Here is a 17,037-nt window from a genome sequence, read left to right on the forward strand (position 1 = left end):
GATCTTATGAAAACAAAACATAGAAAGTGGAAAATCTGGGTTAATGTTAAACATGAAGAAGATAATTAGAATATCAATTAGCATACTTAATGAACTTAGAGTTGAGGGTAGAAAAGTGAAGGTGTAGATAGTTTTGTGTTCTTGGATTCAAAAACAGGTGAAGATGGCCATTAAGCGAAGAAGAGATTAATCTGAGGGAGTTACTACTAGAGATCAAAGTATAGACATGAAACAGTAAGTATAAGCCACTGAAATTTTTGACTTTTGCAATCTATTTCAAGATACAGATATTTGATCTTCATTTCAACAATACTGATAAAGGATAGATCATATAATATAATATACCATTTACATTTTGTAGTCCATTGTGTAATTTAAATAAACATAAGTGCAAATTTTGCATGTGGAAAAAGAAAGCACATCTCTACGTTTATCACTACCTCAAATACCTAGAATTAGAATCAGGTGCACCAGATCCAGTTAGAGAGGCTCTAAGGGGAACCTGTCTTACTTAAACCTCAGGCATTTAGCTTGATTTGCTCTTTGTTGCTGAAGTGTATAGTATCACAATACATAGATCAAAAGAGTTCTCTTGGGCCTTCAGAAAGGAGGTGATAAATGACTATGAGTGTGGGAAGGGATTTAAAAAGATCTCCAAACAACTAGACATCAAATCATTCCACTGTCCAGAAGATCAACTACAAGTAGAAATTTCAAATAATTGCCAATTTGCCCAGGCCACACTGTCCCAGAAAGTTCAGCCTGAGAGCAGAATGCAAGATGCTGAAAGAGGTCTCTAAGAACCCCAAATTTGATCATGTGACCTACAGAAGGTCTCGCCACTACTGATGTCAAAGTCTGCTATTAGAAAAACGCTGCACATATTAGATCTACGTGGGAGGTATGTCAAGAGGAGACTTCTGTTGTCCAGAAAGAACATCAGGGCAGAACTAAAGTTTGCTCATGAACACGTAGGCAAAGACCAGGACTTCTGGGACAATATGCTCTGGACGAACAAGGCAAAGCTGTAGTTATCTGGCCACAGTCTCAGAAGACATATTTGGTGAAAACCACATACAGCATTTCAACAGAAGAACCTGATACCAACTATAAAGCATGGTGGTGGTGATGTTCTGGTTTGTGGCTGCTCTGCTGCATTGGGGCCTGGGCAGCTCACCATGATAGAATCCACAATGAATTCTTTATTGTACCAGAGGATGCTTGAGGATAATGTGAGACCATCTGTCAGAAGTCTGAAGGCCAACCAAAAGTGGACCTTGCAACATGACAAGTGATCCTAAACATTCCAGTAAATCCACCAAGGAATGGCTGAAAAAAAAAAGAGGAAATGAAGGGTTTTTGAACGGCCAAGTCAAAGCCCGGATCTAAATCCCTTTGAGATGCTATGGGATGATTTGAAATGGGCTGTGCATGCAAGAAACACCTCAAACATAGCACAGCTGCATGGAGGAGTGGGAAAAAATTCCTCCCAGTCGATGTCAGAGACTGGTAGACAGTTATAAGAAATGCCTACTTGAAGTTGTTTCTGCCAAAGAGGGCAATACCAGGTATTAGAGCCAAGGGTGTACTTACTTTTTCTGCAGAAGGAAATGGCATACCTGTTTTTTAAATAAATGATTGCAAAGTCAATCTTTACATATTTTTTGTTCAGTTATATCACCTTTATCTTCATATACCGTTTGAATGAAGGTAAAATATTGATATGTCTACACATATGGACATACAGTATATGTGAGCCAGCCAGAGTTGTGTTTAAGATGGGCAGCCATACCAATTTTTAAATAAATAAATGTTAAAAAAAAGGAAAAAAAAGCTTTACATGGGTTGTACCTACTTTTTCACATGACTGTATATTATATCTAGTCAGACTGTCATAAAAGAGAAAAGTAGTTTGAGATAACTTATTCTTGGCAAATCCCTGCTGGCTCCTGGTGACGGTAGCTTTATTTTTTAAGTGCCTGAAGACATGCCACTTGGCAATCTGTTCTAGTACCCTGGACACTACATATATTAAACTAACTGTTCTGTAATTTCCTAGCTCCTCCTTTTTCCCCTTTGAATACTAGGATTATGTTCACTCTTCTCCAGTCTTCTAGCACTTCACCAGTTCTACAGATGGTTTTGAAGATGACGGTCAACAGTACTGAGACCACTTCTGTCGGCTCCTTCAGTGCCCTGGGCTATAATTCATCTAGCTTAAGAGTCTTGAATTAATTTAAGAAAGGAAGGTGATTCTTACTAAGACTCTCTTTCCCTCTTCTGAGAGAAGACACAGTGAAAGATGTTAAGCAACCCTATTCCCTACAAAATAGAATAACAGCTTCCTTGACTCTTATTCTGGACATATCTCAAAAATTTCTTCCTATTTTTTGCATTTCTCAACAGCTTCACTTCATTCTTAGCTTCAGCTTTCCTGACTCACCCTACAGGGTAAAGCTAACTGTATTCCTCCTTAGTTATCAGTCCCTTCTTCCTATACATCTCCTTTCTGTTTATAAGCTTGTCAGTGAGCTAATTATTCATCCGCATAGGCCTCTTAAAGCTTTTCTTATTTAATCTGTTCAAAAGGATCCTTTTTCATCAATTAAAATATGTGCCTTCCTGAAGTCCAAGGTTTGTAACTAACTTATCTTAGTTTTTCCTCCCCTTGTTATCTTGAACTTCAACATGACATGATCAAGGTCTCTGACCCCTTCAATCCATTGACCAGTTCCCCTCTGTTAGAGAGGATTAGGTCTAAGATAACTGACTGCATTCCCACTTTCTGAAATATATAACCACCTTCAAGATATCAGAAACCTGTTGGCCCGCCATCTCCCAAAAGAGTTAGATTTTCAACACATACTGAGATATTTGAAGACACCCTTCATCGCTATAGCTGCCCTCTTTGAGAAGTTGGTAAATTGATTTAGAGAACATTGGCCTTATTTTCCACCTGGCTAGTGGCCTATACTAAAATAAAAATGTTTATTTATTTATTTATTTATTAATCAAACTTATCACCGCCCATCTCCCACAAAAGGGACTCTGGGCGGTTTACAATAAAACATAAATAAGAGGAATATAAAACTATAAAATAATATAATACATAATAAAAATAAATATAATAGGAACACAATGGCTAAAAGTTCTCTGTGATTCGCAAGCAGGGCAGGGTCCTTCTAAGAGACTAGCCATCCCCAGAAATTACTATTCTCCCTCCCGCCCCAGGCATGACAGAACCAGGTCTTCAGTTGTTTCCTAAAGTCCAGGAGGGAGGGAGCCAATCTCTCTTCCAGGGGAAGGATATTCCAAAGGGCAGGAGCTGTTGCTGAGAAGGCCCGCCTCCTGGACCCTGCCAGATGGAGTTCTCTTACAGACGGGGTCCGTAGCATGCGGTAATTTTTGTTTGTTTGTTATTCACAGTTTGTATATTGAGGTAAAGGCACTGAGACTGGGGGATGTTCCTGTTTAACTGACTGTCTTCTGCCATATACCCAGTATTTCCAAGTACCCTTTTCTGCTTCCACCATTATCAAGTGCACCCATATTCCTAATGACCAACACTGCGCTGTCACAGGCTGTGCCTCTGTCTTCTTGCCCCTTCCAGTTTAATTTAAAACTCCCTTCAAAAGGATTGCACAATACATTTTCCTTCACCCTTGTTGGGTGCAGCACTTCCTTTTTAAGAGTTCCTTATACTAGTAACATATTAAAGGTAAAGGTTTCCCTTGACATTAAGTCCAGTCGTGTCCGACTCTAGGGGGCGGTGCTCATCTCCATTTCAAAGCCGAAGAGCCAGCGTTTGTCCGTAGACACTTCCGTGGTCATGTGGCCAGCATGACTAAACGGAACGCCGTTACCTGCTCGCCGAAGCAGTACCTATTAATCTACTCACATGTGCATGTTTTCAAACTGCTAGGTTGGCAGGAGCTGGGACTAGCAACGGGGGCTCACCCCATCACGCGGATTTGAACTGCCGACCTTCCGATCAGCAAGCTCAGTAGCTCAGCCATGGCTAAGGAATTAAACTTTTTTTGACAACACCATCTGCTTAGCTAATTGCTCACTATCACGATTGTACTTCCCTTCTTGTTCCTTGATTGGGAAAGATGGATGAAAACACCACTTGTAACCTCATCCCTTCCCCTTGCTGCCAAGAGCTTAGTTGCTTATAATCACCTGAATTATATGTCTTCTGGTAATTTTGTTTGTTCCCAGATAGATAAGCAGGAATTAGGACAATTATAGGTTCCTCTTCCCTTCTTTAGAACATATAACTCAACATGAGAACATCAGTGGAGTTTCCTTGCAAGTAACACATTTAATCCTTCAGTAAACTCATTTCATAAATAAACTTTTCAAAAAACACCATTGTGGTCCAATTCAGGAGCAATGCTAAAACCAAAATTTAGTATTGTATGCATGGATATGAATGAGGTTGCACGAATTGCCACATTCAAACAGTCCCCCTCTCCCATGTGACTGGAAGAATAAATCAGATTTTTACTTTCATTTTTGCAAATCCATGGTTTGTCAGGAAAAGTTGAGTTTGCTAAGCAAGTTAGAAAAGCAACCTTGGTTTGTTTGTTTATTAATACAGCCATTTATGTGGTTTAACAAATTCAGGTTTTGATTTAGACTGTTTAGCAATTGACTACATTATTATATTTATATCTTGCCTCTTCTCCAAAAGGTTAAGGTGGCCTACATGAAAATCTGCTTTGAGTATATCCTTGCAGCAACCACTCTTTAAGATAGGCTGGACTGCTTCTGTGGCTGAGCGAGTGGATGTGAACATGGGTCTCCACAGCCTTAGTCCAACACATTCATCACAATACTACACTGGCCTTCAGAGTTGCTTATAACTTAATTAAAATATATGCCAGAAACATTTATCTTGCTGTCTGAAATATAGACAGGGCACTGTCCAGTAATCATGGTCACTGTATTTTTAATTTTATTTTTTTTTCCTGTATTGAAGATATTTTATTGTAGAACACACTTATAAATGCAGGACATGATGGTATATAAAACAGATCAGGATTTTGAAGGGCTATTGTAGTCCAGGCAGTCACCAGGAGTCCACACTGACCCCAAGGCACCACACACACACACACACACCCAATGGGTATTAGGAAAAGGAATCATAAAAGGAATTTGAATTGCTATTCTTCTATTCATACGAGTTCTTCACTGAGTTTATCAGTAATGTATGTACAATACAAAATATAATTTAAATAGTTAACCTCAAGTAGTTTTAATAGGAATTTTCAATAAAACAGCTTAAATGTTGGAAATGTACAATATTTGATAATTTCATAATAACTAGATTCTTATTTCTATTTTCCTGAAACCTTTGAATTGCTTAATGTCATAGTAAATGTTATTCTTGATATTTCATCAATCAAATCTGCAAAACTATCTGAACATCCTATCAGAAAAATCCACATTGTACAGGAACAGCTTTTAAGATGCTTGGATTCAGCAGAAATGGAAAAAAGTGACATACAAAGAACCAGCTTTTATTAAATAAATTGACAGACAAGAAGCCACATTTTATTCTACACTGCAGGAGTTAGCAAAGTGGCATCTACAGACAAGTCTGTGCCCTCAAAAAACTTACTTGGTATTCACTAGGCTTCCTGTGCCACCATCTTTTAAAGGATTATCATAATTAAAATAAATTAAACAGAAAACTGGGATAAATGATCAAAGCACCATCCATCACCAACATATTTATTTGCAGGACTGTATTTGGGCACCATAAAGGGCTATTTCAGCTTCTGGTAAACAGATACTCTGTGAGTTGCTAGGCCTTTTATGGCAGCCATCTTGTGATTTGGCAAGTCTCCTATGGCAGCCATTTTGTGAGTGCGTCATTCACGTGCTTTCACAATTCCAGATGTGCCCTCAGCCAAAAACAGTTGCTTCTCCCGACATATTATAATCAGCAGTATAATGTATGACACTGCAAGTTGTTTTTCTATTTTTTTCTTGTATTTCTTTAAAACAATAAAGTAGGACCAAAGCGTGCACCGGGTCGCAGATAACTGTTTTGTCAATTAATTGTGACAATAAGGTTTTGCTCATACTAATCTGCTTGGGGGGAAGTTCTGATAATGAAAAGAAAATGAAAGACAGGTTTTCCTCTTAACAATGAATGGAGGTTTTGCTCTTTCAAACTGTACTCAGTGTTAAATTTCCTGCACTAGGAATTCATTCTGCTGACAGAGCAATATCTTTGGTCACAATTCTTAGTTTCTTTTACATACTGCAGATAATAAAATAATATGAATATAAGCACTTTGACTATAGTTTGTCTCTAAATAGAAGTAAAGCCTCAACAGATGCACTGAGTTAAAGGAACTCTTTCAAAGTGAACACAGAATCGATATGGTCATTTTTTCAAATGTTTTTACACTCAAATAATATTTATCAAGCATAAGGATTTCATTTTCACCTCATGAAAATAAGCCACTCTAATCTGGCCAATAATAATCAGCCCTTACTTTGCTCTATTAGTCACAGACATTATATTTTCTTTGCTATTTCATGGGGGAAGGAGCTAAGCCAAGCCAGAGTGAAGCTGAAAGGAATAAAACTGGGGGGGGGGGGGGAGGAAAACAGAACTACCCAGTACACAAGTTCTTACCTGTACATATTTAATTTTTTTCTCTCTCCAACAAAGACCTGATATAGAATAATTCCCTCAAGTAAAAAAGAAAACATACAAAATATGTACAGAGTAGCAGAGATATGTAAGACATTGAACTAGTGCCAATGGAAAACCTAGCATAAGTCATATACTGTATTTACATTGGGGAGGGGGTATTCTTGACTTAAATTACTTTAATATTCATCAATTTGCAGGGACAACCATGGTAACTTTGACAATGGCATTCATAACATAAACTGATAAATCTTCCTTCCATTAATTTCCCAAACTTCCCTGTAAGTTATCTAAGCTATCGATCATCAATAACTGTGATCACTAAACATGCAAAGGCTACATGACGCACTCTTAGAAATTAATTTCAGCACTTTACGAGCATGGGGATATTCCCTGCTAGAAATTATTTTGCTCATTTTGTTACCTGTATACTGTCAGATTTCAAGTTTGACAAAACAGAGGAAAGATGTTTAGCAATGTTATTTTTTTTATAGATTCCTAAAAAAGAATCTGACAAGACTTTTCAGGCCACAAAACAAAAGGTGGAGAAACCTTTAGGGTGGAGGGAGAGAGAAAGCCATGTCTTGGGTTCCAAACTGAGGAGAGAGTGTGTATAACCTCCATTCCGCCCACAAATTCTCTTAAGGAATAACCATTTCTTCCTCCTGATAACTTACCCTTACAAGTATACTTCAAAACAATATTTCCCTCTTAACACCCCCACTGTGACAAGATGGATTCCCACTACTTAGAGATGTGCACCACAAAACCAAATCCCTCCTCTTTCAAAGCCTCCTTACTGCCGCATGGTCCCCATCATCAGCCATCTGCCTCCCACACTAAGTAATACAGCAGAATGTCAGAATACTCCCTGCTAACACTTAGACACCTCCCCTCCACCCCCTCATTCAAAGGCTTATCCGTTCTTCATGGTGAAACTGTTTCCAGGGAAAGAGGATCTGAAATAAAGCTCCACATTTCCAATCAAATAATAATAAAAGACAAAATAAAAAGGTATCACCACCCACCAACACAAGATTCCATCAAAAATCACAGGTGTGGGAGGCGGCAGCATGTACAGTGAAAGAGAACAGGCACTCAAGATCAAAGATGAAGATGAAGCAAGCTGTAGCAAGGCAGCAGTTCACATCCTGTGCTGTAAGAAGTGCTGGATGTGAGAGCATGATGGTAAACAATACTTAATGAGGAAAATTGTGGGGGAGAGGGGGAGCAAAATATACACAGGCAATGATGAAAAATACTTGAGAGAAAACTGTGATTCACCACCCAAGGAATGGAATAGCCAAGCACCTTGTTGCCAAAAAAAGGAGAGGGGTAAAGAAATAGAGCAATACTAACTACAGTTGATGCCATTATCTTCTAACTTCAGACATCATTTTTATTAAAAAAAAAAAAAAGTATGAGAAGCAAATTAGGTTAGAGACATCCAAGGGTAGAACTACCATCACCCGGAGTTCCAAACACCAAGAATCTTCTATTATTGTGCCCTGATAATGTCTCAAGAAAGGGGTATTTTATACTTTGCTAGATTCATATCTTGAAGGCATCCTGTATGTAGATTCTCATGTGTGAAAATCCAAACATCATCAGAGAAGAAAGCAGTTGTGATATTTTCTCCATATTCATACCAAGAAATCACTGCTGGTCACATCAACCTAGCCAATTATGAATGATAATGATAGTAATAATTATAGTATGTCCCACCTTTACTTTGTACAACTCAAAGCAGTATACAGAATGCTCCTGCCTCCTATTTTCCCCACAACAACCCTTGTGAAATGGGTTGGGCTGTGAACAAAAAAGCAGGACGCTTACGCAGCTAGAAGCTGGCCTCTGACACATGCTCTTTTGGTACTTGGTGTCAAACAACTTTAACTTCTTAACCCACCCACACTAAACACACAAATAACGACACAGGAACCCCTCTTTTGCCAAGTTCAATTTAGGTTCATAACCCTGTATTAGATATTCTGATTGGCATTAACAATTCAAGTGCTAAACTAAATGTCTTTCTCATAATCTGTCACCTAATCATTTGCAGATTGAATCCAGGCATGCAAAACCTGTACCCTTAGCACTAAGCTGAAGATGCTTCCATGGACCTATGCTCTTGAATATTATTGTGCAGAGAAAATCACAATCATGTCCATGAAACACTCTGAATCCATGCCAAGATGAAACCAGATGCACATATGAAGTTTTCTGAGCACTTTTCCCCCTGCAAAACATGTTTTCTTTCTTTCATTGACTTTTTTGTCCACTCTCTTTATGAAGCTCTGCTGACGGTGTACAATATATTTTCCTACCGGGAAGATGAGAGGACACACTACAATTGGCAAAGTAACCACGTGAATAGTTGTGCTCTCTCTTCAGTCATGAAGAAACAATTAGCTGGCAGGACATGAATGGTGATAATGTCCTAAAGCACCTTCTGTTCTAACAAGCAGTATTTTACTTAAACACAGTTGAAGTTGAAACAAGGCAAAAGCTTTGCTGAGCAGAGCTGACAAGCAACAAAATCCCCTATGCAAGAAGAATAAGAGCATTGCCTGGTTTCTGACACAACACAGTCATGTATGTTTGCCATCAATACCATCCGCACTTAGCCAAATCTGACTGACTATATGACACTACAGCACAATCAGATTCACCAAAGGCTTGCTCACTGGCCAGATTCAAACTAGTGAATAAGGAGTAAGACTAATTCTATGTGGACTGAAACTGAATCCTCAATCAGGAAGCTCATTGAGAGATAACACTTGGGACAACGCTTATTAGTCTAAACTGCCTCAAAGAGTGTCTGTGACAATTAAAGGACAGAGGGACAAGCTATGCATCCCACCCTAACCAGAACTAAGGAAAAGGGAGGGGGAAAAGCCAGGTTTTTTTCCCTGTCACAGTTACAATCTAATATGGAGGGGATTTTTTTGTAGTTAGCATACATTTCACACCTAGCTATAACAGGCAGTATTCACACAACACACTTTTTAAAAAAAATATATCTTGTGCAATATAATCGCTACATTTAAAGCTGACGTCCTTGTGAATACAGCTTTTATTTACTCTTGTGTAATTTTTAGAGTACTGCTATTTTAAAAATACGCCAATTTTTTAGAATTTATCCGTTATTTGACAGGATTCAACAAAATGCAGAATCCTGTGCATCGTTACTGGAGAAACTCCAAATGCGTGAGACCAAACATAAAGGCTTCCTTGAGCTTGGCTCTTGGTGATAAGATGAATAGCTTTCTCTTTGTTGGGCCTGATATATGCTTGAAGAGATTTTGTACCCGGTCAAGCTCTTCAGGTGGAGTAAATGGAAAAAAATACCCAAATGGACTTTTCCTTTGCGCTTAGCTGGCCATTAACGCTATTTAATTTTTATAAAAGATGGAAGGCAGAAGCACCTATTTTTGTTATTTTTTTCAAATGGAGAGATCTCAACTCATGAGAAGTGTTGAAACAAACAGAACTCTCTACCCCCAGAGATATGCCTGGCCCTTCTCTTCTGGCATTTAAGATGATGCTAAATCTTTCTTTCTTAACAAGATTTTGGTGCATAAGCTACATTGGTGAGCCATAATGTAGTTTGACTGTATTTGATTTTATTGCTTCCTATATATTATTTCTATCGTTGTACACTTACCAGAGTTTTACAACTGGGCAATATAATTTTTTGTAAAAAAAACAACAACAAACAAACAAATATGATAATAATAAAAAGAACTGGTTCCAATTGCTTCAAGCAGGCATCTTTAAAATACTGCATAAAATGGCAAAGAAAAGTCTATGCAGCATACAATGTTTTCCTGTTATGAAAACATATGAATCAGTTGCCCAAATGACTCCCAACTGAAATTTCAAAGAGCCTTTGCAAGAATCTTTAGATGAGGGATTTGCATCCCCTTAGGTGCCATAGTACAAACAAGGGGCATAGATAAAAGGAACACAGCCCTGCAGCAGCAGCAGCAGGTTTTGAAAATGTGTTATTTCTCCCGCCACTACCTTTGCCTTTCTGACAAAAATAACTGCATATCAGGATGCTTCAGTCATTTTACTTATTTATTTATTCTTCGAATTTGGTCACTGCCCATCTCACTCAAAGAGTGACCCTGGTCATGGGGCAGAGGATAGGGAATTTATTGAAGGAAGCACGGAGGTGACTAGTCATTGGAAGGGATGCATTCTTCTAAAGATCACAGCTTTCAGAACAGAAGCAAAAACAAGTTAGCAGAACAATTAAGCTACTTCTGACAAAGAGTTACCAAAAAGTACCATTAACAATATTAGCAAGCAGCTGAGCCCAGGCAGATCCATTTACAACATCCAAGAATCCACTGGAAAACAGTAATAAACCTAATCTTTTATTTATTACTTGCTATCTTAAGAGCTTCAGAAAAATGTGTGTGTATACAGACACACATATACATACACACATACACACACACCCAATATATATGTATATTGCACATGCAGCACAAGGTAATACAGAGAAGGGAATGACAGTTAAAAAGCAAGGCTCCACAATATCTAAGAAGGAAATTCATTTTTCAAAAAAGCATGTAAAACCATTCCTGGATGAGTACAAAGCCAGACACACAGCTTTAGTAATCACTCTGTAATTTGTAGTTATGGGTTTATTTTTTATTTTTTTATTTTTTGCAATAACCACAAGGGACTAGGAGGAGCTGGAGAAAAATGTATTTTCAAGCCCTGGATGCCAATTAAGGTATTACAGGAATAATACAGTACAGTATCTGCACTGCATTTGCCATGGATGCTACAATTCCACATCTGAATTTATGCAGCATACAAGTACAATCAGAAAGGTGTGCTGGGGGGAGGGATGAGAAAGCCTCAGAACTCACTGGTTTTCCAAATGCAGTAACAGTAACACAGCTGATGCAACAATACGTTAATGACAGTAAGAACTCATAGGAACGGGCACTTTGAACAGCAAAGCACAGATCTACAACCCTTTCATCAGCAGTCAGTAAACCACGGCCATTAATATAGCCCAATAAATGTCTCCCCACCCCACAGTATGTGTCCTGTTTAATTCTCCATATCAACTACATCTGCTCTTCTGCAACAATGAACACCAGTGTGAAGGTAACAAAAAATGAAGAGTCAAGACTGGTTCAAATAGCACACCTGTGTAACCAGATATTAATTTGTCTGTTCTCTGATGCTATGGGACATAACTGGAATTCCCTATCATGGGCCTTATTCAATTTTTCAAGTGCATATCCTGATCTTCCTTCAGAAATCCAAAGTAGCATATACAGTTTTATCCCAACTTTTAAAAAAATTCTTACATCAACCTTGTAATGGAACTTAGACATGGCCCAGAATCACCCAGCAAGCATCATAATCAGGTGGATATTTTAAATCTGGCTTGCTTTATTTCTAGCCCAGAGCTTTCCTAATCCTTATATTTTGACACATGATACATTTCCACAAGATAGCATTTGTGATGAAATATCAGCATTAGGAGCATGTCTGGCCAGCAGGAATTAGACAGGAAGGAGGTTTTAGGCTGCACCAAGTTACTAAAACAATAGCAACAGATCCACACACAGAAAAACACACACACCCAACAAGGAAGAGTGAGCTTCAACTCAGTTTGTCCTCCTGCCCCAATTTGGAACATAATTTATCCCAGAAACCCAATTACTTCATTCTTAGTGCCTTTTTCTGAGCTGCCCCCAAATAAATTAGATCTCTTTACACTAACTAGGATCCCAAATATCTATCCCACCTGAACCATTTACAAGCTGATGATCCCACTTCTACTGCAGAAAAAAAAATCAAGTATTTTTTACCTCAACTCTGAAGGAGCTTTTATGCCAGCTATAATCTTTAATATGTGGGGGGAACTTGCAGGATGACCCTCACAAGCCTGAACCTTCCACATAAAGACACAATATGGCTCCATCAAACACCAGACCATATGTATTTATTTATTATAAAGATATATTTGTCGTCCCCCCCCCATTGACATGCAACTCTGGGTGGCTAATAATCAATAAAATTATTTTGTTGTAAACCGCCCAGAGTCCCTCTGGTGGGAGGAGATGGGCGGTGACAAATTTGATAAATAAAATAAAATAAATAAATAAAATAACCACAGTAACCATTAAAAACAAACATCGGTAGGTTGTTTGATATAGATTTTTCCTATGCCAAACAGGATAGACTGATGAATGGAGCCATGTGGAATCTTTAATTTAATTCCAAAAAGGTGTCTGAAACCCACGGAGGCATGGATTCAGAACTCTTACCCAATGTGTCTTTCCTGAGGTCACATGGCAGCTGCAGAAGGTAACTGCACAAACCCAGGAAAAGATACTGCTACTTTAAAGAGTTGCAGAGAGATGCTATATTCACACTCCTGTGTACTTTGAAGGACCTTTTTTTGTATTATTTCAAAAAAATGCTGCACAGAGCTGGGGACCTTTTCATGGGATAGTAGGCTATAACTTTATAATAGCAAAAACGAAATCCTGTTATGTTCACCCTATCCATCCTCTGAAACAAATTGCTTCTACTGTTAATTCTCTGTGACACAAATTGCATTTGTAAAATAATAATAATAATAATAATAATAATTTATTAAACTGGTCTGCCACATGACTCCCAATGACTCTAGGAAGCTCACAACAATCAAAGAAGACATTACAATAAAAACAAAAGATAAAAGATGGAAAATGCAACAGACTAGTTGGAATAAAACGAAGGGGCTCACCCTCCCTGGCCAAAGGCTTGGGTGAAGAGCCATGTCTTCACCATCCTTCTGAACACTCTACTGACCATTCTTCTCTGGGGGCCATCCAGATCTCAAGGGGAACCTCATTCCAGAGGGCAAGTGCTGCCACAGAGAATGCACGCTCCTGGAGTCCCGATACACAATATTGTTTAATTGAAGGAACCTGGAGTGTATCGACCCTGCAAGATAGAAGTGGTTGGGCAGATCTTATGGGAGACAGGTAGTCCCTCAAGTAACCAGGCCATGTAGGGCTTTATAGGTAACAACCAGCACTTTTAGGAAGGGATGTTCATTTTACCCCACTATAATATTTATAATTATAAAATTAATAATCAGCTATCTGCATTGCAACAGACATTCCCCCATCCTTAAAGTCATTTCTTGGAAGATGATAGCTGCTCCTACAGCTGATACTTCATTTAGAAAACACAATATTCCTCTTTAATAACTTTGTTCCAGCACAAAGCCAATCTTTCTCACTGAAAGAACAGTAAGTGACTTCAGAAAAGAGAGGTGCACACTACAATGCAATTAAAGTTCTAGTAACATTTTATTGCTAATATAGACAGCTACAACACTTATTGTATACTCCTAGTTATAAAGCAATCCACACCACAGCTAATACCCAAACCAACTCCAAAGGAACCGTTTAAAATGCCCTTTCTCATACAGTTATATACACTATAATGATATAAGCATTACCTTGAACTAGCTCTTTGATATTCACAATTACACAAAATTACAAGGATGGGGAATAAACGAAATTATTTTCCTTAACATTTTCTTTTCCAGTAAGAGCAAGTGGGTATTAAATATCCTTGATCTCATATATCTCCACCCAAAGACAGACAGAATACCAAGGAAAGATATTTTCCATGCTTGTTCAAATCCAGATACTCCACCCAAACATGAGAGCGTTAATTGTATTCTAACATGGAAAAGTGATTCTCCCTGATATAAGAGCAGTATCTTGATGACAATCCATACTTCATTAAGCGTATGGTGATACTTGATCACACCGACCCACACTACAGAAACAGGTAACAGATTCACAAAGGCTGGATACCTGTTTCCTTAAATGAATGAATATCCCAGACTACAGATTGGCATCAAGTCCTTCCTTTGTAATTCTCCCTCCTCATGTACAATAAGCAGTTGCTTAAACAAATGGAAAGAGAGCCTCTTCTCACAATGCCCTCTTCCTACATAAACACAGGAGAGTACACTACCACCTAAAAGCAAAGATGGGTAGAAGCCACCCTTTCACAATTCACCCAGAACCATGTAAATTAGATGTAAGTATTTTCTAATCCTGTATTTTCCCTCATATTCACATTTCTCTTTTACCCAGAAAAAAGGTTTTTACCACTTTTCTTAATTTGTTCCTAAAGACAAACAGGGAGAATGAACTGATTTCCTTCATGCATAAATTAAGGGCTAATGAACTTCCTCCCCATCTCCATTTCCCCAAATACACAATACTGCTCATCCTTCAATACTGCCCCTTCCTACATAGAAATTTTATTTCTTTTAGAATGGGAGCCATGCCCCCCTCCTCCCTGTAACCATAACAAGATGGGGTTTAATGATCACACATCCTGAACGTTTTAATTAAACACTCCTCCTAATATACACAAGACTTTTCAATTCCCTGTGCATAAATTGGGAAGAGAGTTCTTATTGTCTCTTTCCCATACATAGTGGAGGGGACTTACTCTACGACTTCCTTATTTACTATAAGGAAGACTTACAAATTATTATTCTCCTATCTATACACTGAGCAGGGGATTATCTGCTTAAAAATAGAGGCACTGCTAGCCTCCTCCCCATATTTTCCATTCCTAGTATATTAATTTGCCCATCCTTTGAGGAAAGAGTACTTTGTCATTATGAATGCTTTTTTCAAAACCCACCCATCCTCTCTCTTATTCCCCTAATATAATACCTAATAAAATAAAGGCAAAGCTGTTGTGATCTCTTCTGGCTTGGAGGAGTCAACTCCACTCCCATGCTCCCCCACCCGTTCTTGCCCCCTTATTAATCCAGCGTCCCTCAACAGACAATATATACCAGGCAGAAAGGAATTAAGATTCCTTCTCCCAACCCACTCACCTCCCATGCTCGTCATCTATCTCTCCTCTTCCCATCTTTTAATAACTCCATGATTGGTTGGGGGTGCTTAATTCCCTTCCTTGTACCAAGAGAAAAGCAAATGTGGTTCATTCATCCCCCTTGACCTCCTTTCTTTAGTTTATCAGTCTTTGCACTCCATCTCTCACACAAACCAGGGAAGTGCCTTTAATTCCTCTTTCTTTTCCAAGGGGAGAGAATACATCAAACATTTGTACATGCATTAAATACACCCTGCCTTTCTGGACCCAGACACTGCTAAGGCCCCTTTCAAATAACATGACACATTACTGCAATGATAATGATAATAATCACAACATTAACGGGATTTTTATTGATGGATTAACCTTTTCCCTTAAGCCCATGTTGTTTTGATTCCCAGCTTCATCCCTAATCAGGGGCGTCAGCTCCCCCCTCAATTGGCCCCCCTCACTTCAAATGAAGGGTGGCCCATCAGTTCTCTCCCCCACGCCCACTTTGTGAGGGAAGAGAGAAAAAGAATGACACTCCGGCGTCTCCCACGCCACATTTATTTTAATCCCCTTCCCGTACCCCAAATTGAGGGGGTGGTCTTTAAACACCTCCCCTTTTCTCGGGGAAAAGGGGCTGTCCCTAGAGCCCCCTGACCCCCCTTTCCGAAATGGACTTTAAAAACGCCCCCCCCGCCTAACCCCCACACTGAGGAGGGGCGAATTTCGGGGCACCCCCCTTTCTGAGGGGAGTCGGGCAGCGCGTCCGTCGGTCCCTCCCGCTCTCCATCCTTCCCCTCCTCCGTCGGGTCCTCCTCACCCGGTGGGCACGCGTCAGGCTGAGGTCTTTCATGACCTCCTCGAAGGCCGCCGTCTCCTCGGCCTGCTTCTGGTTGTGCAGCGCGATCTTCTCGCTGAATTTCCGCGGGTTGTTCGACGACGCCGCCGCCATCTTCCCCCGTCCGCATCCCTCCTCCTCCTCTTCCCCCCACCCCCGACTCCCCCCTCCCACCGGGCTCCAGACACCACCACCAACCAGGCGGCGCCAACGGCGCAGGCGCGCCAGGAGGGAGACGATGCCGACGCGAGCGCCCGAAAGCCTAGGACCGCGCGCCTGCGCATGCGCTGCCCAAGCGGAGGCCGCGGAACGGCCTGCATTGCGCAGCCGTAAGAACAGGCGGACTAGGGAAAGGGAGGTGGAAGGAGTTCCGAGCCACACGACTTGCGGAGCCAACTTGGAAGCGAGGCACTTTGGCGCATGCGCAGTGCTTTCCTCAGCCTTGCCGCAACTTCTTGAAGCAGGAGCACAACACATTTTTTTCTATCTCTATGGGCCGAGTAGTTCTTTCTACGCTTGCGCAGAGGTTCTTCTCAGGCCCCTTCGCACTTGACAGGCAAGTGAGCGGGCTGTGTCACGCATGCTCAGAGCGTCTTTCCAAAGTTGCTCGTTGGAAAAGGGAAGCAGGCTCTTTCCC

At 39.9% G+C, this 17,037-nt stretch overlaps 1 protein-coding gene across 1 annotated transcript in view; it reads right to left on the reverse strand.

The window, feature by feature from the left end:
- Positions 1-16,526, reverse strand: part of CRTC1 (CREB regulated transcription coactivator 1) — an 85,886-nt gene extending 69,360 nt beyond the window's left edge. Inside the window, exon 1 of the mRNA XM_063290831.1 lies at positions 16,383-16,526. Within this exon, the coding sequence (XP_063146901.1) occupies positions 16,383-16,514 (132 nt within the window). The 5' untranslated portion in view covers positions 16,515-16,526. The remainder of the gene's footprint in view (positions 1-16,382) is intronic.
- Positions 16,527-17,037: the final 511 nt, after the last annotated feature.

This window comes from Candoia aspera, chromosome 1, assembly GCF_035149785.1.
Source record: "Candoia aspera isolate rCanAsp1 chromosome 1, rCanAsp1.hap2, whole genome shotgun sequence".
NCBI lineage: Eukaryota > Metazoa > Chordata > Lepidosauria > Squamata > Boidae > Candoia > Candoia aspera.